Source organism: Schistocerca cancellata, chromosome 3, assembly GCF_023864275.1.
Source record: "Schistocerca cancellata isolate TAMUIC-IGC-003103 chromosome 3, iqSchCanc2.1, whole genome shotgun sequence".
In the NCBI taxonomy this organism is placed as follows: Eukaryota; Metazoa; Arthropoda; class Insecta; order Orthoptera; family Acrididae; genus Schistocerca; species Schistocerca cancellata.
The window spans coordinates 329,112,122-329,135,401 of NC_064628.1; the positions used below are offsets into that span (position 1 = coordinate 329,112,122).

General features: G+C 37.7%; 1 protein-coding gene across 1 annotated transcript in view; it reads right to left on the reverse strand.

Annotated features, from left to right (window-relative positions):
• The window catches only part of LOC126175025 (dnaJ homolog subfamily C member 16), a 163,180-nt gene that overhangs the window by 69,752 nt on the left and 70,148 nt on the right, over positions 1 to 23,280 (reverse strand). The window contains exons 7-8 of the mRNA XM_049921526.1: positions 21,030 to 21,240; positions 19,480 to 19,682 (exon numbers count right to left, since the gene is read on the reverse strand). Coding sequence (XP_049777483.1) covers positions 19,480 to 19,682; positions 21,030 to 21,240 — 414 coding nt within the window. The remainder of the gene's footprint in view (positions 1 to 19,479; positions 19,683 to 21,029; positions 21,241 to 23,280) is intronic.

Here is a 23,280-nt window from a genome sequence, read left to right on the forward strand (position 1 = left end):
CCGTTTGAAAATCTTTGCAGACGCCTCTTTAGTACTTAACATTCTGCACAAAAATTAGAGTCATCTTAGATTTAAAAATCTAGTCAATTGCCGTCTTTCATTTCTGACCGTATCACTATTAGGCATAAGAATAATACGAATATAAACATGACATGATATGTATATTCTTCCGCGATTGCTGTTGTCTCACTCTAGTTTCGTAGTTTATTAGGCTGACAGGATGTAATGAGATAGCAGCAAACATGAAAGAATACATGGCAAAATGTTTATATTCGTATTATTCTTATGGTGAAGATAATACTGCATGTGATTCACAATTCATGAAAGTTCCTATTAGCAACCATATCTTCTCACAGGTAGGGAAAAATTCAGAATGTAGAGTTGGCCACATTGACAAATACCCCAAACAGTCTTGCCAGTCGGATTTTCGTAGTACAATGAAATGCTGCTACATTCAAAGATGAACAATACGGAATTTGTATTTACTTCGTTGGATAATGTATGAAAATGCAGTGGTTGAAACTCGGGGCAGAGAAAAAAATCTCATCTTCCACCTTTTTTTTAAAATTTATTTACTGATGCAGAGGTTTTAGCGCCAGTCTTTATCTTTGTGCCTGCAAAGCAAGCCTGTGTAGCGCTACATATATTCGACGGCAGAAGTTAGTTGTGGCGGCACCTACCAACATTTTTCAGAACTCCCGCTTACTTTGCACTCGATTCTAAGCCGGAGGCAGTTTTCTGGATTACAAAAACCAGAAAAAAAGTGCAGCTTACATTCGAGTAACTAGGGTAAATTATTTAACAGTTACATTGCAAACCCATACACATTCCCTAATACACTTACACATGGAATAACTTATCTGAAACCTAAAGATCAAGCAGACACAGCAAACCCAGCTAAGTATCACCCCATAACATGCCTACCAACAATATACAAAATATTAACTTCAGTAATTACACAGAAATTAATGACACATACAACACAGAACAAAATTATAAATAAAGAACAAAAAGGCTGTTGCAAAGAAGCACGAGGATGTAAAGAGCAACTGATAATAGATGCAGAGGTGACATATCAAGCTAAAACTAAACAAAGGTCGCTACACTACGCATATATTGATTACCGAAAAGCTTTTGATAGTGTACCCCACTCATGGCTACTACAAATATTGGAAATATGCAAAGTAGATCCTAAATTGATACAGTTCCTAAACATAGTAATGAAAAATTGGAAAACCACACTTAATATCCAAACAAATTCAAATAGTATCACATCACAGCCAATACAGATTAAGCGTGGAATATACCAAGGAGACTCATTAAGTCCTTTCTGGTTCTGCCTTGCTCTGAACCCACTATCCAACATGCTAAATAATACAAATTATGGATACAATATTACTGGAACATACCCACCCAAAATCACACATTTGCTATACATGGATGATCTAAAACTACTGGCAGCAACAACTCAACCAATTACTAAAGATAACAGAAGTATTCAGCAATGATATAAATATGGCTTTTGGAACAGACAAATGTAAGAAAAATAGCACAGTCAAGGGAAAACACACTAAACAAGAAGATTACATATTGAATAACCACAGTGACTCCATAGAAGCGATGGAAAAAACAGATGCCTATAAATATCTAGGATACAGACAAAAAATAGGAATAGATAATACAAATATTAAAGAAGAACTAAAAGAAAAATATAGACAAAGACTAACAAAAATACTGAAAACAGAATTGACAGCAAGAAACAAGACAAAAGCTATAAATACTTATGCTATACCAATATTGACCTACTCATTTGGAGCAGTGAAATGGAGTAACACAGACCTAGAAGCACTCAATACACTTACACGATCACAATGCCACAAATATAGAATACATCACATACATTCAGCAACTGAAAGATTCACATTAAGCAGAAAGGAAGGAGGAAGGGGATTCATCGACATAAAAAACCTACATTATGGACAGGTAGACAATTTAAGAAAATTCTTTCTAGAACGAGCAGAAACTAGCAAAATACACAGAGCAATCACTCATATAAATACATCGGCTACACCAGTGCAATTTCATAACCACTTCTACAACCCTTTAGATCACATAACATCAACAGATACGAAGAAAGTAAATTGGAAAAAGAAAACACTACATGGCAAGCACCCGTATCATCTAACACAGCCACACATCGATCAAGACGCATCCAACACATGGCTAAGAAAAGGCAATATATACAGTGAGACGGAAGGATTCATGATTGCAATACAGGATCAAACAATAAACACCAGATGTTACAGCAAGCATATTATTAAAGATCCCAACACCACAACAGATAAATGCAGACTTTGCAAACAACAAATAGAAACAGTAGATCACATCACAAGTGGATGTACAATACTAGCAAATACAGAATACCCCAGAAGACATGACAATGTAGCAAAAATAATACATCAACAATTTGCCTTACAACATAAACTTATAAAACAACACGTTCCCACATACAAGTACACACCACAAAATGTACTGGAGAATGATGAATACAAATTATACTGGAACAGAACCATTATAACAGATAAAACACCACCACATAACAACCCCTGACATCATACTCACCAATAAAAAGAAGAAATTAACACAACTAATCGAAATATCCATACCCAATACAACAAATATACAAAAGAAAACAGGAGAAAAAATTGAAAAATACATCCAACTGGCTGAGGAAGTCAAGGACATGTGGCATCAGGATAAAGTTGACATTATACCAATTATACTATCAACTACAGGAGTCATACCACACAATATCCACCAGTACATCAATGCAATACAGCAACATCCAAACTTATATATACAATTACAAAAATCTGTAATTATTGAAACATGTTCAATTACCCGAAAGTTCCTAAATGCAATATAACATATACCGTACAGTTAAAAGGAAGTGACGCTTGATCAAGGTCCACGTCTCTTTCCATTTTTAACCAGACTTAACGTCTGAGAAAGTAAAGAAATAATAATAATAATAATAATAATAATAATAATAATAATAATAATAATGTTTTTGAAGACTAGACGATTTCTGAAAGCTATACCACAAAACATTTGTAATGTATTGAAAGAATTCGAGGTAGCTGAGTTTGCAGCATTCAACTCTTGCAATCGAGAGATTCTTGAATCTATTCTTGCTACTAACATCTGCTTTTACTTTAATTTATCAATCAATTTCTTAGCAAATGGAAATTTTAATTAACAAAAACTGAATCATACATTTGATACAAAAAGGCAAAAATAAAATAATTTTTAATTTCTGGAGATTGGCAAGTATAACTGAGGCATATAACTTGCTTCATTTAACAACAATGTGCTTCACATGTCTGTATGAAATTTTAATTTATTTTTATGTAATTAGTAATTAAAAAATAAAAAGTCATTCTTAGCTAAAATTACCCATCCCTATTTGTTAATTAACATTTTCATTTGATAACAGATGTAAAATTTACAACTGAAAGAAAAAAAAGTTTTTTCTCACAAGAACCTCATGCACAAATGACTTGCACACTACGCAGTTAGCTATCAGTCATTCTTTAAACATGAGGCAAATGTTTTATACGTAACAGCACTCAGAATCCTTCTAATCTTCAATGACATTTTTTAAAGATTTTTTGGGAACTGTGTCATACTGCTTTAGGGAAGTGGTATCTCAGGACTTGATCTCCAAACTTTTTTAAGTATAAGGAAAATCAAAGAGCACCAGTTAATAAGATCCCCTTGAGCAAGTTTTCAAAACAGTTCTGACAAACTGGATCATCACACTTGAAATTATTGGGATCTAGTGAATACAGCCATGATTAATCTGTGAATATGAAACATTTATAACCATTCTAACTAATACAGCTATTGACATTCCAGAAGAGCTTGTAGCAAAACGTTTGTATGGTCTACGGGGAGTTCTGAACAGACAAATAGATGTTCAAGAAAGCACTTCCAATTGAAAAGCTGCTACAGTATGCAATGTGTAAAGAGGAACAGTGTAATATTCAAACTTAAAAATGAAAGAGATAATGACACTTTCTCGGCACTGTACGGAAGCAAACAGTTCAGGTAGATCCATGATGGTACACCAGGAGAAGTTGACAGATTAACACTAAGCCAGCACTGAGATGTAGCAATCCAGAACTAACGGTTTGTGCGAGGAGAGTGCGAGAATGTTGAAAAGCTCGCTCAATGCGCAGGCACTGTAGGTTACGTAGTTCTTGTAGGCCAATTTGAGGTAGTTTCCCCGACTTGATAGATGTCCCGTATCAAACTATTCACCTCAACTTGCTCCCTCCATATGCTACGTCAAATTATTGTTGTTGTTGTTGTGGTCTTCAGTCCTGTGACTGGTTTGATGCAGTTTTCCGTGCTACTCTATCTTGTGCAAGCGTCTTCATCTCCCAGTACCTACTGCAACCTACATCCTTCTGAATCTGCTTAGTGTATTCATCTCTTGGTCTCCCTCTACGACTTTTTACCCTCCACGCTGCCCTCCAATACTACATTGATGACCCCTTGATGCCTCAGAACATGTCCTAGCAACCGATCCCTTCTTCTTGTCAAGTTGTGCCACAAACTCCTCTTCTCCCCAATTCTATTCAATACCTCGTCATTAGTTATGTGATCTACCCATCTAATCTTCAGCATTCTTCTGTAGCACCACATTTCGAAAGCTTCTATTTCTTCCTGTCCAAACTATTTATTGTCCATGTTTCACTCCCATACATGGCTACACACCATACAAATACTTTCAGCAACGACGCCCTGACACTTGAATCTATACCCAATGTTAACAAGTTTCTCTTCTTCAGAAACGCTTTCCTTGCCATTGCCAGTCTACATTTTATATCCTCTCTACTTTGACCATCATCAGTTATTTTGCTCCCCAAGTAACAAAACTCCTTTACTAGTTTAAGTGTCTCACTTCCTAATCTAATTCCCTCAGCATCATCTGACTTAATTCAACTACATTCCATTATCCTTTTGTTGATGTTCATCTTATATCCTCCTTTTAAGACACTGTGCATTCCATTCAACTGCTCTTCCAAGTCCTTTGCTGTCTCTGATAGAATTACAATGTCATCGGCAAACCTCAAAGTTTTTATTTCTTCTCCATGGATTTTAATACCTACACTGAATTTTTCTTTTGTTTATACAGATTGAATAACATCGGGGAGAGGCTACAACCCTGTCTCACTCCCTTCCCAACCACTGCTTCCCTTTCATGTCCTTCGACTCTTATAACTGCCATCTGGTTTCTGTACAAATTGTAAATAGCCTTTCCCTCCCTGTATTTTACCCCTGCCACCTTCAGAATTTGAAACAGAGTGTTCCAGTCAATATTGTCAAAAACTTTCTCTAAGTCTACAAATGCTAGGAATATAGGTTTGCCTTTCCTTAATCTTTCTTCTAAGATAAGTCGTAAGGTCAGTATTGCCTCGTGTTCCAATATTTCTATAGCATCCAAACTGATCTGCCCCGAAGTTGGCTTCTAACAGTTTTTCCATTTGTCTGTAAAGAATTCGTGTTAGTATTTTGCATCTGTGACTTATTAAACTGATAGTTTGGTAATTTTCACATCTGTCAACACCTGCTTTCTCTGGGATTGGAATTATTATATTCTTCTTGAAGTCTGAGGGTATTTCGCCTGTCTCATACATCTTGCTCACCAAATGGTAGAGTTTTGTCAGGACTGGCTCTCCCAAGGCTGTCAGTAGCTCTAATGGAATGTAGTCTACTCCCGGGGCCTTGTTTCAACTCAGGTCTTTCAGTGCTCTGTCGAACTCTTCACGCAGTATCATATCTCCCATTTCATCTTCATCTACATCCTCTTCCATTTCCATAATACTGTCCTAAAGTACATTGCCCTTGTATAGACCCTCTATATACACCTTCCACCTTTCTGCTTTCCCTTCCTTCCTTAGAACTGGGTTTCCATCTGAGCTCTTGATATTCACACAAGTGTTTCTCTTTTCTCCAAAGGTCTCTTTAATTTTCCTGTAGGTTGTATCTATCTTACACCTAGTGAGATAAGCCTCTACATCCTTATATTTTTCCTCTAGCCATCCCTGCTTAGCCATTTTGCACTTCTGGTCAATCTCATTTTTGAAATGTTTGTATTCCTTTTTGGCTGCTTCATTTACTGCATTTTTATATTTTCTCTTTTCATCAATTAAATTCCATATTTCTTCTGTTATCCAAGGAGTTTTACTAGCCCTTGTCTTTTTACCTACTTGATCCTCTGCTGCCTTCAGTACTTCATTCCTCAAAGCTACCCATTCTTCTTCTACTGTATTTCTTTCCCCCATTCCTGTCAATTGTTCCCTTATGCTCTCCCTGAAACTCTGTACAACCTCTGGTTTAGTCAGTTTATCCAGGTCCCATCTCCTTAAATTCCCACCTTTTTGCAGTTTCTTCAGTTTTAATCTACACTTCATAACCAATACATTGTGGTCAGAGTCCACATCCGCCCCTGGAAATGTCTTACAATTTAAAACCTGGTTCCTAAATCTCTGTCTTACCATTATATAATCTATCTGAGACCTTCTAGTATCTCCAGGCTTCTTCCACGTATACAGCCTTCTTTTATGATTCTTTACCTCAAATTGGCCTACAAAAACTACGTAAACTAGAGTGCATGTTCATCAAGCGAGTTTTTCAACATTCTCGCGCTCCCTTCGCTCAAACTACTAGTTCTAGAGAAAAATCTGAATAGGACTTTTTTGTAGGAAATTTAATATTGTTTAATTTTGTACTGTCACACGTTTTCGCTGGAGGGTGCAGTTTTCGAGTTATTCAAGAAAAACATACAAAAGTGATATTAAATGTGTTCTATCTTGGAAACCATTTGGAATAGGGCATACGTACATATGAGGTCTTTTGTTCAGGATCACTATTATTATCACCCCTCAAAGCATTTACCTTTACTACTGACTCTCCTTGTAAATCAGGCAATCTGACGAGTGAGGAGAATGTGGCCAGAACAGTTCACGCACTTGGGCAGTGGTCTGTAAGGGAGGCAAATAGGATTTGCATCATGCTGTGAAGACATATGACCAAAAGGGGTACACTGGGAACAGCGCGTGGGAGGTGGGTTATAGGTCTTCAAGTCACACCAGTAAACCATAACTTTACTTTTTGTGGAAGGGTACCCTGCTCAAAGGCCAGGATGAAAGCACCAGTACCAACACTATTGTCCTTAGGACCGCTCTCTGGATGAAATTAAAGCCAGGCCATTCCATATTATTCCCGAGTTCCTTGTCAGATTGAAGAAGGAGATCCCTGTGGAAAATAATGTCTTAGGTCACATTTAAGGACTGGTGAAGAATAATGTTGAACCCGGATGTCACCTAATCACTCGCAAGCACAATCAGAAGCCAAATGACTGGCAGAGGAGGTTTTAATCAGTAAGGAACCAGATCACATCTGAGTGAGTCAACTTCACAAAACTTATCTTTGATATGTTCTACAATAAAGAGCAATTTGCTGTGTGTTATTTATATCTCACTGTGTATCTTCTGTAGGCTTGCTGAAGATGTTTGTATAGCCCAATACTGGTCAAGCCACAATAAAAATGAACAAGCAGCAATGCAAACAGGGTGTCAAAAAAAGTCTAGTAAACATGGGCTCTAAAATGCATGTCTTAATGAGTCATGACCATTTATTCAGTAGAAGAGATGCATTTTACACATAGCTCTTAGGGTTTACATTTTATACCCCACATTTATTGGACACTTTTTCTTAGTTTGATTGAACCAGTGCTCATAGCTCTTAAGTTGTGCATTTTAGAGCCCATGTTTGCTAGACATTTTTTCTTGTTTTGGAACCTGTCCCTAAAGCTTGTTTTGGGACACCTTATATAGAGTTGGTGCGTAAGTTCATACCATTTTTCCATAAGTTTAATACACACAACACATAACAGAGACTTTAGTTATCAACAATATATTGAGACTGCAGTCTTGTGTTTGTGATTGTGTTCGCGTGAGAGAGAGAGTGTGTGTGTGTGTGTGTGTGTGTGTGTGTGTGTGTGTGTATTTTTGATGAAGGCCTTAAGGGCCGAAAGTTTTATTTGGAACAATCTTTTTGTTGTGCCTATCTTCGACTCAGCGTCACCACTATATGGTGAGTAGCAACTTTCCTTTTCATTATACTGTTACATTCCATCCTGGATTTTTCATTGTTTGATACATTCTCCTTTGCTGTTTGCAACAGTTTGCCAATGGCGAGGGTAAATTTTTGATTCCGCAACTGTTGAAATCATGTGATTTTGAGGCAAATAACTCAGTGAGCCATGTTCAGAGTGCATTTTCATCTGAAATGGAATGTCCTTGAAGGTTGTTTGATAGAGAGTGGAAAAGGTGGAAATCTGAGGGCACAAGATCAGGTGAATAAGGTGGGTGCAGAATGACTTTCCAACCCTACTCCAGTGTAGAGTTTTTTTGCCAGTCGAGGAGGATGTGGGTAGGCATTATCGTGGAGTGGAATCACTTCCTGCAGTCGTCCTGGTCATTGTTCTTGGACTGCATCTGCAAGATGTCTCAGTTGTTGACAATAAATCTCAGCAGTCATGGCTACACCTCAGAAAAGCAATTCGTAGTAGACCACACCATTGTTGTTCCACCAGATGCATAACATTACCTTTTGTGGAAGCGTGCAGATCTTCATAAGGGGAGTTGCTGCATTGTTTGGGCTCAAACACTGCTTTCTTTTCCTTATGCTGGCATAGAGACACCATTTCTTGTCACCAGTAACAATAAAGGATACGAATAGTCAACATAGTTCACGAGTTAACAGACAACAAGCAAGCAGAGACACACATATGGCTACCCGCAGCTTTCTGTGATTTTTGTTTAGAGGATTTGGTACCCATACCCCCTGATTTTTTAACTTTCCCCTTTGCATGCAAATGTCACATGATGGTGGAATGATCACATTTCATCATATTTGCCAGTTCTAAATGACAATGACATGGATGACTGTGGATTAATGCATTTAAACAATCTGCGTCTACACAGGTACTCCAGAAGCCACCATACGGTGCGTGGTGGAGGGTATCCTGTGCCACTGCCAGTCATTTCCTTTTCTGTTCCACTCACAAATAGAGCAAGGGAAAAATGACCGTCTATATGCCTCCATATGAGCCCTGATTTTTCGTGTCTTATCTTCACGGTTATTACACGCAATGTACAATGGCGGCAGGAGAATTGTTCGGCAGTCAGTTTCAAATTCAAGTAATCTAAATTTTCTCAATAGTGCTTTTCGAAAAGAATGTCTTTCTTCCAGGGATTCCCATTTGAGTTCCTGAAGCATCTTCTAACACATACCCGTTGTTTGAATCTACTGGAAACAAATTTAGCAAGCTGCCACTGAATTGCTTCAATGTCTTCCTTCAATCTGACCTGGTACAGATCCCAAACACTTGAGCAGTACTTAAGAAAAGGTAGCACCAGTGTCCTATACGCTGTCTCCTTTACAGGTGAACCACTCTTTTCTAAAATTTTCCCAATAAACTGAAGGCAACCGCAACCACTTCTCTTCTGTACCACAGTTCTCACATGCTTGTTCCATCTCATTTCGCTTTGCAACATTATGTCCAGACATTTAAATGACTTGGCTGTGTCAAACAGGACACTAGTATTACTGTATCTGAACATTACAGGTTTGATCTACCAACTCATCTGCATTAACTTACATTTTTCCACATTTAGGGCTAAGTCGCCTTTTATCTTCCTATAGTCACTCAGATTCGAGACCTTACAGTACACCATGGCATCATCAGCAAACAACTGCAAATTGCTGCCCACACTGTTCACCAAATCATTTATGTATATAGAGAACAATAGTGGTCCCATCACACTTCCCAGGGGCATTCTTGATGATACCTGTGTCTCTGATGAAAACCCACCATCGAGGATAACATACAGGGCTCTACTATTTAACAAGTCTTCCAGCTACTCACATATCTGTGAACTTATTCTATATGCTCATATCTACATTAACAGCCTGCAATGGGCCACCGTGTCAAATGCTTTCCAGAAATAGAAATATGGACTGCCTATTACCCTTCATCCATACTCTGCAGTATATCATGTTAGAAAAGGGAAAGCTGAGTTCCACATTTCGAAATGAAACGTCTCACTCTAGTACAAAAAGGAGTTTACTACTCCAGCATTAAGCTGTTCAATGCTCTACCACTACATATCAAATGTGTTCATACAGAACTGCCAAAATTTAAACAAGTTCTCAAAGATTACCTGACAGAGAAATCTTATTATACTGTGGATGAATATCTGAAAGAAAATGTATGACATAACTAAACTTATTGTGTCTAGAAGTAGTTCAATTGATTTTATTGTGCATTTGGGCATTATGCACACTTTTTGTAACAACAGATTGGCTGTAAATGTATTTACTCTTGTAGGCCTAATATCTGATTTAACTTTGTGCTCTTATCCTTAACCTTTATTTGAAACTCCTTTTTCTGTTGAATGGTTGTTATGTTATCTAGCTGACATTGTATCTGTTACTGTATTTATAGTATGTCTTACTTGAACTATGTACAATTTGCCATTGAATTGCCCTTGTATTTATTGTAAGTTTAAATTGAAACCTGTACAATTTGACACGTTCCATAGCCTTGTGATTGACTCACTAACTGGATCTACGGAACAAGAAATAAATAAATAAATAAATGAGCAATACTTTCTAAAACCATGCTGATTCATGAACATAAGCTTCTGAGTCTCATGAAAGTTTATTGTATCCGAACTCAGAATATGTTCAAGGATTTGCAGCAAACACAAGTTAAGGATATTTGTATGTAATTTTGCAGGTCTGATCTTTTATCCTTCTTACATACTGGAGTGGCCTGCACTTTTTTCCAGTTTTTAGGGATTTTGTACTGGGCGAGAGATTCACGATAAATTCAAGCTATGTAAAGGACCAATGCTGTAGAGCAATCATTGTAAAATTGAACTGGGATTCCACCTGGATATGACGATTTACTTGCTTTCAAATCTTTCAGTTGTTTCTCAACACCATGGATGCTTATTGAAACTTCCTGGCAGATTAAAACTGTGTGCCGGGCCGAGACTTGAACTCCCTACCTTTGCTTGGGTAGCTCAGTTGGTAGAGCACTTGCCCATGAAAGGCAAGGTCCCGAGTTCGAGTCTCGGTCCGGCACACAGTTTTAATCTGCCAAGAAGTTTCATATCAGTGCACACTCCACTGCAGAGTGAAAATCTCATTTATGGATGCTTATTACTATGTAATCCATATGGGAGTCTATTCGATGGTCAAATGGTGGTATGTTTGTACGATTCTCCTTTCTGAACAATTTCTTGAACATGAAATTTAAAACTTTGGCTTTCATTTTGCTATCTACAACTGCCACACCAGACTGTTCAACAAGGGACTGAATGGAAGCCTTAGACCCATTTAGCTATTTTACATAAGACTAGAACTTTCTCAGGTTCTCAGCCAGATCTTTTGCTAAGGTGTGATAGTGGTAGTTGTGGTAGGCTTCGTGCATAGATCTTTTCACTGACACACAAATCTTGACTAACCTTTGCATGTTGTCATTTGTGCATTCCCTTTTGAACCGAGAGTGCAATAGTCTCCGCTTCCTCAGCATCCTCCGAATTTCGTCATTAAACCATGGTGGGTGTTTTTATTTATTTATTTTATTTATTTACACGTCAAGTTCCGTAGGACCAATTTGAGGAGCAAATCTCCAAGGTCATGAAACGTGTCAGTACATGAACTTACAACATAAAAGTAATAACAGATAAAAATAAATGTTCATGAACCTACAAGAAAATCAGTCCACAAGTTTAAGCAAACACTATCAGCTATACAATGAGAATCAGCTTAATTTTTCAAGGAACTCCTTGACAGAATAGAAGGAGTGACCCATGAGGAAACTCTTCAGTTTCAATTTGAAAGCGCGTGGATTGCTGCTAAGATTTTTGAATTCGAGTGGCAGCTTATTGAAAATGGATGCAGCAGTATACTGCACACATTTTTGCACAAGAGTTAAGGAAGTCCGATCCAAATGGAGGTTTGATTTCTGCGAGTATTAACCGAGTGAAAGCTGCTTATTGTTGGAAATAAACTAATATTGGTAAAAAGAAACGACAATAAGGAATATACATATTGAGAGGTCAATGTCAAAATACCCAGACTCGTGAACAGAGGTCGACAAGAGGTTCATGAACTCACACCACTTATTGCCCGAACCGCCCGTTTCTGAGCCAAAAATACCCTTCTAGAATGGGAAGAGTTACCCCAAAACATAATACCATACGACACAAGAGAATGAAAATAAGCAAAGTAGACTAATTTACGTGTCAAAGTATCACTCACTTTCGATACCGTTCGAAGAGTGAAAATGGCAGTATTAAGTCTTTGAACAAGATCCTGAACGTGGGCTTTCCATGACAGCTTACTATCTATCTGAACACCTAGGAATTTGAACTGTTCAGTTTCACTAATCATATGCCCGTTCTGTGAGATTAAAACATCAGGTTTTGTTGAATTGTGTGTTAGAAACTGTAAAAACTGAGTCTTACTGTGATTTAACGTTAGTTTATTTTCTACAAGCCATGAACTGAGGTCATGTACTGCACTACTTGAAACCGAGTCAATGTTGCACACATCCTTTACTACCAAGCTAGTGTCATCAGCAAACAGAAATATTTTAGAGTTACCCATAATACTAGAGGGCATATCATTTATATAAATAAGGAACAGGAGCAGCCCCAACACTGATCCCTGGGGCACCCCCCCACTTGACAGTACCCCACTCAGATCCCACATCACAGCCGTTATCAACATTGTGAATAATGACCTTTTGCTACCTGTTGGTAAAGTAAGAGTTGAACCAATTGTGAGCTACTCCCCTTATTCCGTAATGGTCCAACTTCTGGAGCAATATTGTGAGATCAACACAGTCAAATGCCTTTGTTAAATCAAAAAATACGCCAAGCGTTCGAAACGTTTTGTTTAGCCCATCCAGTACCTCACAGAGAAAAGAGAATATAGCATTTTCAGTTGTCAAACGACTTCTAAAGCCGAACTGTACATTTGATAGCAAATCGTGTGATATAAAATGATCAATTAACCTTACATACATAGTCTTTTCGATAACTTTTGCAACCACTGATGGCATAGAAATAGGTCTAAAATTATCTGCATTATCCCTTTCTCCCTTTTTATAAAGCGGCTTTACTACTGAGTACTTTAATTGCTCAGGAAAGTGACCATTCCTGAAGGAAAAATTACAAATATGGCTAAATACAGGGCTAACATGTGCAGCACAGTACTTTAATATTCTACTAGACACTCCATCATAGCCATGAGAGTCCTTAGTCTTCAGTGATTTAATTACTGACTCAATCTCCCTCTTGTCTGTATCACAGAGGAGTATTTCAGACGTCAATCTCGGAAAGGCATTTGCTAAGAAATTTATATGATTTCCTATAGAAACTAAATTTTTATTTAATTCACCAGCAATGCTCAGAAAATGGTTGTTAAATACTGTAAATATATCTGATTCATCAGTAACAGAAATATTATTACTGCGAACTGACTTTCTATCATCAACCTTGTGCTGCTGACCAGACACTTCCTTCACAACTGACCACATGGCTTTAATTTTATCCTGTGAATTAGCTATTCAATTTGCATACCACATACTCTCTGCCTTGCTAATAACATTTTTAAGCACCTTACAATACTGTTTGTAATGGGCTACTGTAGCTTGATTGTGACTACTTCTAACATTTTGATATAATTCCCACTTTGTTCTACATGATATCCTTATCCCACTAGTCAGCCAACCGGGCTGTCCATTACTGCTAGTGCCCCGTTTAGAATGTTCTAATGGAAAGCAACTCTCAAAGAGCATGAGAAATGTGTTATGGAAAGCATTGTATTTATCATCTGTATCATTGGCACTATAAACATCTTGCCACTCTTGTTCCTTGACAAGTTTTGAAAAACTCTCTATTGCTGTTGGATTAACTTTCCTACGTAGTTTGTAATAGTGTTAAAATTTGTCCATCATGATCTGAAAGGCCATTCACCCTTTTACTAACAGAATGCCCATCTAGTAATGAAGAATGAATAAAAATATTGTCTATGACTGTGCTACTGTTCCCCTGCACCATAGTTGGAAAAAACACAGTTTGCATCAGGTCATATGAATTTAGGAGATCTGCCAACATCCTTTTTCTTACACAATCATGTACAAAATTAATATTGAAGTCACCACATATAACTACTTTCTGGTACTTCTTACAAAGTGAATCACGAACGCTCTCTAGCTTAAGCAAAAATGCTCTGAAGTCGGAGTTAGGGGACCTATAAAGAACAGCAATTAGAAGTTTAGTTTCACTAAATTCAAGTAATGCTGCACAACTTTCAAATATCTGTTCAGTGCAGTGTCGTGATACGTCTATGGACTCAAATGGAATACTGTTTTTTACGTACAGAGCCACTCCCCCACCCTGCAAGGAACTCCTCGAGAAACAGCCAGCTACATCCCTTATCCACTTACTAGGCACATAAGTCTCCAGACCACAATTTACAGTCTGATTAAACCTCATCCATAATTTCTCTACATCCATCTTACTGGAACTAAGTGACGCCAATTCACTGTCTAAGTGAAACCAAATAATTGCTCATCTGCTCTATCTAGCAGAAACACTCTCCTAGACTTCTTGTCTGATTTATTAACTTTCGTAATCATAGTTGCTATAATGACATCTTGATCACTAATCCCCATTTCTACCACTGACATTATTGATGAAGTCCAGCATATATGTAGCTACAATGTCTACGATATTCCCATCGTGTGTGGGCTGCTACCTAACTGCTCAAGACAGTTTTCTGAAAATGTGTTCAAAGGTATTTTGTATTACTGTCTGTCTGTACACTCCCCCCCCCCCCCCCCCCACACACACACACACACACACAATGAATCCACAGACATCCCAGTCTACACTCAGTAGGTTAAAGTCACCTTCAACGAGTATTGCATGATCTGAGTATTTACGTGCTACTGAGTGTACGCTTTCTTTGAATGACTCTAAACTGTCGCAGCAGAACCAGGTGGCCAGTAAAAACATCCAACAATTAACTTGGTTTCACCTACACTTGTTATATGCAACCAGATAACTTCACTGTCACACTCAACTTCGATCTCTTTGGTACACAAAATGGGTTAGAACACTGTTGCAGAAACAACGAAACAAACACGCCAAATTTAAACAGATGCAAAATCCCCAAGATTGGCGATCTTTTACAGAAGCTCGAAATTTAGCATGGACTTCAATGTGAGATGCTTATAACAATTTCCACAATGAAACTTTGTCTCAAAACATGGCAGAAAATCCAAAGAGATTCTGGTCGTATGTGAAGTATGTTAGCGGCAAGAAACAATCAATGCCTCCTCTGTGCAATAACAATGGAGATACTATCGACGACAGTGCTGCCAAAGCAGAGTTACTAAACACAGCCTTTCACAATGCCTTCACAAAAGAAGATGAAGTAAATATTCCAGAATTTGAATCAAGAACAGCTGCCAACATGAGTAACGTAGAAGTAAATATCCTCGGAGTAGTGAAGCAACTTAAATCACTTAATAAAAGCAAGTCTTCTGGTCCAGACTGTATACCAATTAGGTTCCTTTCAGAGTATGCTGATGCATTAGCTCCATACTTAACAATCATATACAACCATTCGCTTGACGGAAGGTCTGTACCCAAAGACTGGAAAGCTGCAGAGGTCACACCAATATTCAAGAAAGGTAGTAGGAGTAATCCAATAAATTACAGGCCCATATTGTTAACGTCAACATGCAGCAGGATTTTAGAACATATATTGTGTTCGAACATTATGGAATTACCTTGAAGAAAACAGTCTACTGACACACGGTCAACATGGGTTTAGAAAACATCATTCCTGTGAAACACAACTAGCTCTTTATTCACATGAAGTGTTGAGTGCTATTGACTAGGGATTTCAGATCGATTCCGCATTTCTGGATTTCCAGAAGGCTTTTGCCACTGTACCACACAAGCGGCTCAGTGAAATTGCGTACTTATAGAGTATCGTCTCAGTTATGTGGCTGGATTTGTGATTTTCTGTCAGAGAGGTCACGGTTCATACTAACAATGGAGATACTATCAACGACAGTGCTGCCAAAGCAGAGTTACTAAACACAGCCTTTCACAATGCCTTCACAAAAGAAGATGAAGTAAATATTCCAGAATTTGAATCAAGAACAGCTGCCAACATGAGTAAAACAGAAGTGATTTCTGGCATTCCCCAAGGTACTGTTGTAGGCCCTTTGCTGTTCCTTATCTATATAAACGATTTTGGAGACAATATGAGCAGCCGTCTTCGGTTGTTTGCAGACAACGCTGTCGTTCATCGACTAATAAAGTCATCAGAAGATCAAAACAAACTGCAAAAAGATTTAGAAAATATAGCTGAATAGTGCAAAAAGTGGCAGTTGGCCCTAAACAACGAGAAGTGTGAGGTCATCCACATGAGTGCTAAAAGGAACTCGTTAAATTTCGGTTACACAATAAATCAGTCTAATCTAAAAGCTGTAAATTCAACTAAATACCTAGGCATTACAATCACGAACAACTTAAATTGGAAGGGACACATAGAAGATGTTGTGGGCAAGGCTAACCAAAGACTGTGTTTTATTGGCAGGACACTTAGAAAATGTAACAGACCTACTAAGAAGACTGCCTACACAACGTTTGTCCGTCCTCTTAAAGAGTACTGCTGCGCGGTGTGGGATCCTTACCAGATAGGACTGACGGAGTACATCGAAAAAGTTCAAAGAAAGGCAGCACGTTTTGTATTATCGCGATATATGGGAGAGAGTGTCACAGAAATGATACAGGATTTGGGCTGGAAATCATTAAAAGAAAGGCGTTTTTCATTGCGGCGGAATCTTCTCACGAAATTACGATCACCAACTTTCTCCTCCGAATGCAAAAATATTCTGTTGACACCAACCTACATAGGGAGGAATGATCACCACGATAAAATAAGGGAAATCAGAGCTCGTACGGAAAGATATAGGTGTTCATTCTTTCCGCGCGCTATACGAGATTGGAATAATAGAGAATTGTGAAGGTGGTTTGATAAACCCTCTGCCAGGCACTTGAATGTGATTTGCAGAGTATCCATGTGGATGTAGATGTAGACCTCAATAGAGACAATATTTCTGACAACTGCAATGAACACGCCCCTCCTATGGCCTCTAATCTGTCTTTCTGACATATGTTTCACGACTTGCTAAATATCTTAGAGCTTTCCACTTTCGGTTTCAGCCAGCTCTTGGTCCCAAGAATAACTGCCCAGAGGTCTTCCTGAACATGGAGAGTTACTAACATCAAAATGACCCTCCTTAAAATGAGAAAATAATTTTCGTGTCATGCTTTTTCCAATGGTAGTATCCTCACACACAGCACACACACTTAAGGAAAAAGGAGACATGCAGAGAAGTGCATCATGAACACTGACCTTTTTCTAGTAGATGCAGTTTGGAGACTAATTTAAGTTCTTTATTAAAGAAAAAGATCAGCTCTTTTGATAAACTGAAGATGCCTCTCAATAGAACACAAAAAACTGTTAAGATGAAACAAATGGAAATTTATTTCAGTAAGTCTTTGGAAATAAAAAGAACTATAGTCGGAGAAAGTGAGTATGCACATATGTTTGTGCAAGTGTGTGCGTATGCTTGTGTTTGCATGGCTTCTATTTCCGAAGAAGTCCTTTTTTGTTGAGAGCTAGAAGTTTTAGTAGTCTTTTCACTGTGCTTGTCTGCAACTCAATGCCTCCTCTATGTGGTGAATAGTAATCTATCCTTTCATAAGGTCCCTGTTATTTCATCCTGGGCTTTCCCTTGCCTGTGGACGTCTGGTTGAAACATTTATGAACATCTTTCATACATATCATGGACAATGCCTACAGTTAGCTCCAGAAAAGAGGACATTATTGACTGGTTAAAATAAGAGGATTTCCACACCAGACAACTTTAGAAAGAGTGAATCAAGGAATCTCATAATTTAAAATTCCATAGTTATAATAAACTTCAGTTGCCTCACCATGTCTTAGACTAAATAGATAAAAATCATAGCGTACAATTCTGATACAGACTCATTTTACTAAGACAACTTTCACTGATTTATGGTAATAATGGAAGACAAATGAAAATTAAATAAACGTCAAAAAATAGGCTATGTGGTCTGTTTCGATAAAGATATTCATATTATTTTATTTAATACATTTAGACTGCAAGACCATGAATCAGAAAAATACTTGGGGATATATTCACAATTTACATGTCAACCCCAAAAAGCAGGTGAGATTCAACTTCTATCTACATTTGTTTTAGTATGTTCATCATACTGTATCATCATCAATAATTGAGCATAATACTCCCATCTGCATATACAGGGTGAACATTAATAAAACCAATAAACTGCGGGGCCAATCCCTGAGTGGAAATGGAGGAAAAAAGGTCCTATGAACATATGTCCGGAAACACATGATTGCCACAATAGATGGCACTGACAAATGACTGTTCCTCTGACAATATCCTTTGTGTGCTGCAGTCTCGGTGATTGATACAGCATACTGTAAGCAGCAGAAAGGTCTGGTATTCACGTCAGGAACAAGCCGAGATGGTATCTGTGTACGCCATGCAGGTGGATATGGTCGAGTGGCGGCATGACAGTACCAAAACAAGTAACCTCATAGACACCAACCCCATTGCACAACATTTCACACCCTTTTTGGGCACTTGCGTGATCATTGGTCCTTTCAGGTGGATGAATGTGCAGGGAGGTGCAGGGTGTGTGCAAAAACAAGATCTGGAGGACCAGCTCCTAGAGGATATCAAGATGAACCTTAGTACAAACTCCAGGCAAATGGCCCACAAACAGGGTATAAGCTGACATACGATTATGTGTATAATGCATGACAACCGCTACTATCCTTATCACCTGCAATCCTATGGAGGCCACTTTGAACATATGTTGTGACTTAGATGCAATGCAGTACTGCACTGTGTTCCAAGATGATTTGCTGTAGTTGCACACACACCGTCCATTTCTGAACACATGTTCATAGGACCTTTTCTCTTCCATTTCTAGTCAGGAATCTGTCCCTGCAGTTTGTTGGTTTTATTAATGTTCACCCTGTATGTCATGCATTTAATGTTAAAACACATCCAACAGGTAACATAACATTACCATGAATTTATAGATGTGCCCATAAAATGTTATGTATAACCTTAATCATAGGATGAAAACAAAAAAATACTGTCAGGTGGAAGAGTTACGAGTACACAGAAAAGTAATGAACAAATGAGAAAAATTTGCAAAGAGGTAACAAAAAAAAGTGCACCTTGATAACAGCCTCATATGTTAATGCTTCTGTTGAATGAAGTAATCGCTGTATAGTGGATTCCAGCTGATCCCTTGTTTCATTCCATTCCTTAATCTTGGCAGAATCCCAAGTATGTGGTAACCATTCATATTTAATATGATTTGCATCTCTCCGCCATATGATAACAATATGTAAGGAAGGCTCCAGTGGACCGCCTTCACCTGTTGAGAATGAAATTTTGTACCCGGGCAAAAATCTGTTTCCACTTACATCAAAAGTTTTTATAAGGCTACTATTTTCTATATATAAAGCAGCAAGATTTTTTATTAAAAAAAAAAAAAAGGAGCCTTCAGTAGTTTCAGAAACTGTACACAAGCTCATCTGAATATTTGCTCAACTTCTTGTTTAATACAAAATGATAATTCCCTTATTTTACCTATTTTCCATTGTTCCTTCTACATTAGTCCTGTTTTGTGTGCTAGACTATTAATTTAACTATTTCTATCTGGTGTCGTGGAATGTACATGGAGAAAACAATTCTTTCACAAGCTTCTACCACCACAAATTATGCCAGTTACAAAATTCTGTTGTCAAATTAAAAAGGTACCATCAAATTTACACCACTATCTGCACTCCACGAGTTACCTTAGTATGTGTAACGGAGGGCAATATTTGTCTTTTTATTATTTGCTGAACAGATTACTATATAAAATAATGGAAAATAAAACTGAGGACTCTTAGATGACACAGTTTGACTACGGAAGAGGAAACGGTAACTGAAAGGTAGTTCTGACATTGTGCTTGATACTGAAGCAAGACTCAAGAAAAACCAAGATATTTTCATACCATTTGTTGGACTAGAAAGAGATTTCAACAATGTAAAGAGGTGGAAAATGTTAAAATCATCAGAAGACGTACAGTTAAGACTGTAAAATAGCTGGGTAATCTTTATGCAAATGAATACACACATTACTTTTTGAAATCTATCATGAGCCACAAGCTATAAAATTAACTTATATTATTCTACTTACATCCAATTTCAAGTTTAAGAATTCTGAACAACATTCTCACAAGCAGCAAAAGGCTTATTATGTAAGGTTATCTGAATTGTTCTGGTATTTGAAGAGATGTGTGTACCTAGTTAGAGAGCAATTAATGTGACAAAAGCAGAAACTTTTCACAAATCTATGTAACTTGTTTAAAGTCAAATGAATATTCTGCCTTGATTTTGATGAGTGGGAACAAACTGGAATACATCTACATGAGCCACTAGTTTTAGTTTTCTGTACACGCCTGAGTTGGAAACAAATATTATTCATGGAAAATCCCAACAACTTTTTGGCTGACTCAAAAGATATTTCATTTTCCAAAACTTGGTATTCATTTGGCAGCTTGCACTCTAAATTACAACATTTGTCACATGAAACAAATTGAGTTTCCATGATAGTAAATCCACTGCTTACTAAACTAATTGTAGACATGAAATACAAAATCAAAAAAACTTCAAAAAATTAGAGTACATAATAAATCTGACATACTGAGGAATGAGTACTGCACCTCTTACATACCGCTTGTTAGTGCATTTATAAACTCCATTTGTTTCTCCTGGAAAATATACACAAAACGAACTCTTTCCACATTGTATGACGATTCCTGGGCAAAATCCCTTAGTGCTTGTCTTGCATCATCATGGTATGGTGTATCTTGAGATACTAGCACTACACACAGTCTCTTTCTTGGTCGTGACCACTCGGGAGGACATAATGCATCAAACATCCCCTACAACAAAATTAGAGAAATTATTTCCAGTAATCCTAAACAGTTCTGAAATTTCAGTTCTTATCTACATCTACATTTATACTCCGCAAGCCACCCAACTTATCTATTACATTAGAAAAATGCATTTAATCACACGCCATTGACAGTTATTTGAAAGTCCGGTGGATAATAATCGCAACCTTTTACTATGGTTCAGAATGAGAAATTTTTATATTATTGGGAAGGTGATCACAGATTTTAATGGTTGAATACTACTCTTTCCTCTCTGTGGCTCACTGAAGCTGAGCCGTTGAATAGTATAATTCATTTCTTCTTCTAGAATTATAGTTACAATGATGTTGTTTTAAATTATGATTGATTGTTGACAACAAACTTTATAAGGGTGTACATGTAAAGTGAAGCTGTTGCCAGTATGCCCAATTGTTTTATGAGTTGTCTACAAGTTATTCTAGAGTGGAAATCAGACATTATCCTTACTGCATGCTCCTGTGCAACAAACACGTTTTAGTCAATGATGAGTTACACCTGAATATCATGCCATAAGACACTAGTAAATGAAAACAGGAAAAGTACGTCAACTTTTTGGCATTTTCGTATCCAAAATCTGATATTATCTGTAACAAAAGATGCATAGCTTAATGTGTAAGAAGCTCTGTAACCTGACTTGCAGCTGAGGTTCTTATCAATATAAACACCCAATAATTTATTATATTGTTTCATTTGTTGAAGCATTATTTCTAATGGTGTCCTTGTACTGAATCACATGTCTTGTGCTTTATCTAAATTTACTGACAATCCATATCCAGAGAACAGATCATTTATTTTCAAGAAAATATTGTGAAGAGTGTTCCATATTGATTTACTCTTTAATTTCTCCCATCATTCATGTTACACCATTTGGATCATTACAGTTGCAACAATGTAGTACTTTGGTTTAACAGTAGGTGACAGAATTTTAATCCTTACACAGTACAACCCATTTTCCCAACTGCTGTCACTAAGTGTGTGGATAACAAGTTGTGCAATAATCCATGATGGCACTGTAAAATATGGTTTCTGCACAAGAAGAGTGTAAATACAGAGGATATTGACAGGCTATTAGTGGCAGTGTGTGAAGAATGTGCACCATCACAAAAAGTGCTCTTTCAACACAACAGTGTCAGTTTCCATGCAAGCTGGAACACCACGGCTGCCATCGCTTTAATGGGATTCCAGGGACTTGGCCCATTCTGGTTACTACTTATTTACGGCTGTGAAGAAACCTCTGCATGGACTTCATTCGACAGACTTCCAGAAACTACAAGCAGACTGCAGAAAAATGTTGTGAAAAGGATAAACAGAAGTTAAAGGGGCAAAGTCAGAGAATACAAAGGGTTTGGAAATACATGGAATGCCATTTCACCAATGGCAGCCTTGGTTGTTTGACTCACATGGGGATGAGCACTGTCATGTTGCAAGACCATTTTTTGTGATGGTGCACACACTCCGCACATCGCCACCAATCACCTGTGAATATCCTGCATTTACCCCCTGTCTTCCACAGAAACCAACCACATTGTACAGTGCCAACCTGTTGTCCACACACGTAATAACAGCAGTTGGGAAAATGGGTTGCACTGTATAGGGATTAAACTTCTAGTGACTGTCCTGCCGCCTATGGTTGGACCAAAGTACTGCATACTTGCAACTGTAACGATGAGTCAAATAGCGCACCATGACTCTCAGAAAAAAATTAAGTGTAAATCAATATGTAATGCCCCTCATATTTACATTCTGAAGTATTGAAGTTGCTCCATTAGACTTTATTATAATGCCTGCATGGTCATCAAAGAGTATTATTTCTGCTTCTTGGATATATGATGGAAAAACAAGAGCAGACCCAATATTGATCCCTATGATATGCCTATGATGATTATTCCCCCTCATGAAGGTGCTTTTTCATTCCATACAATCTTTAAGTTTCTTAATGCGATGCTATGCACCATTTTGGTTACCGTATTTACTCGAATCTAAGCCGCACTTTTTTTTCCCGTTTTTGTA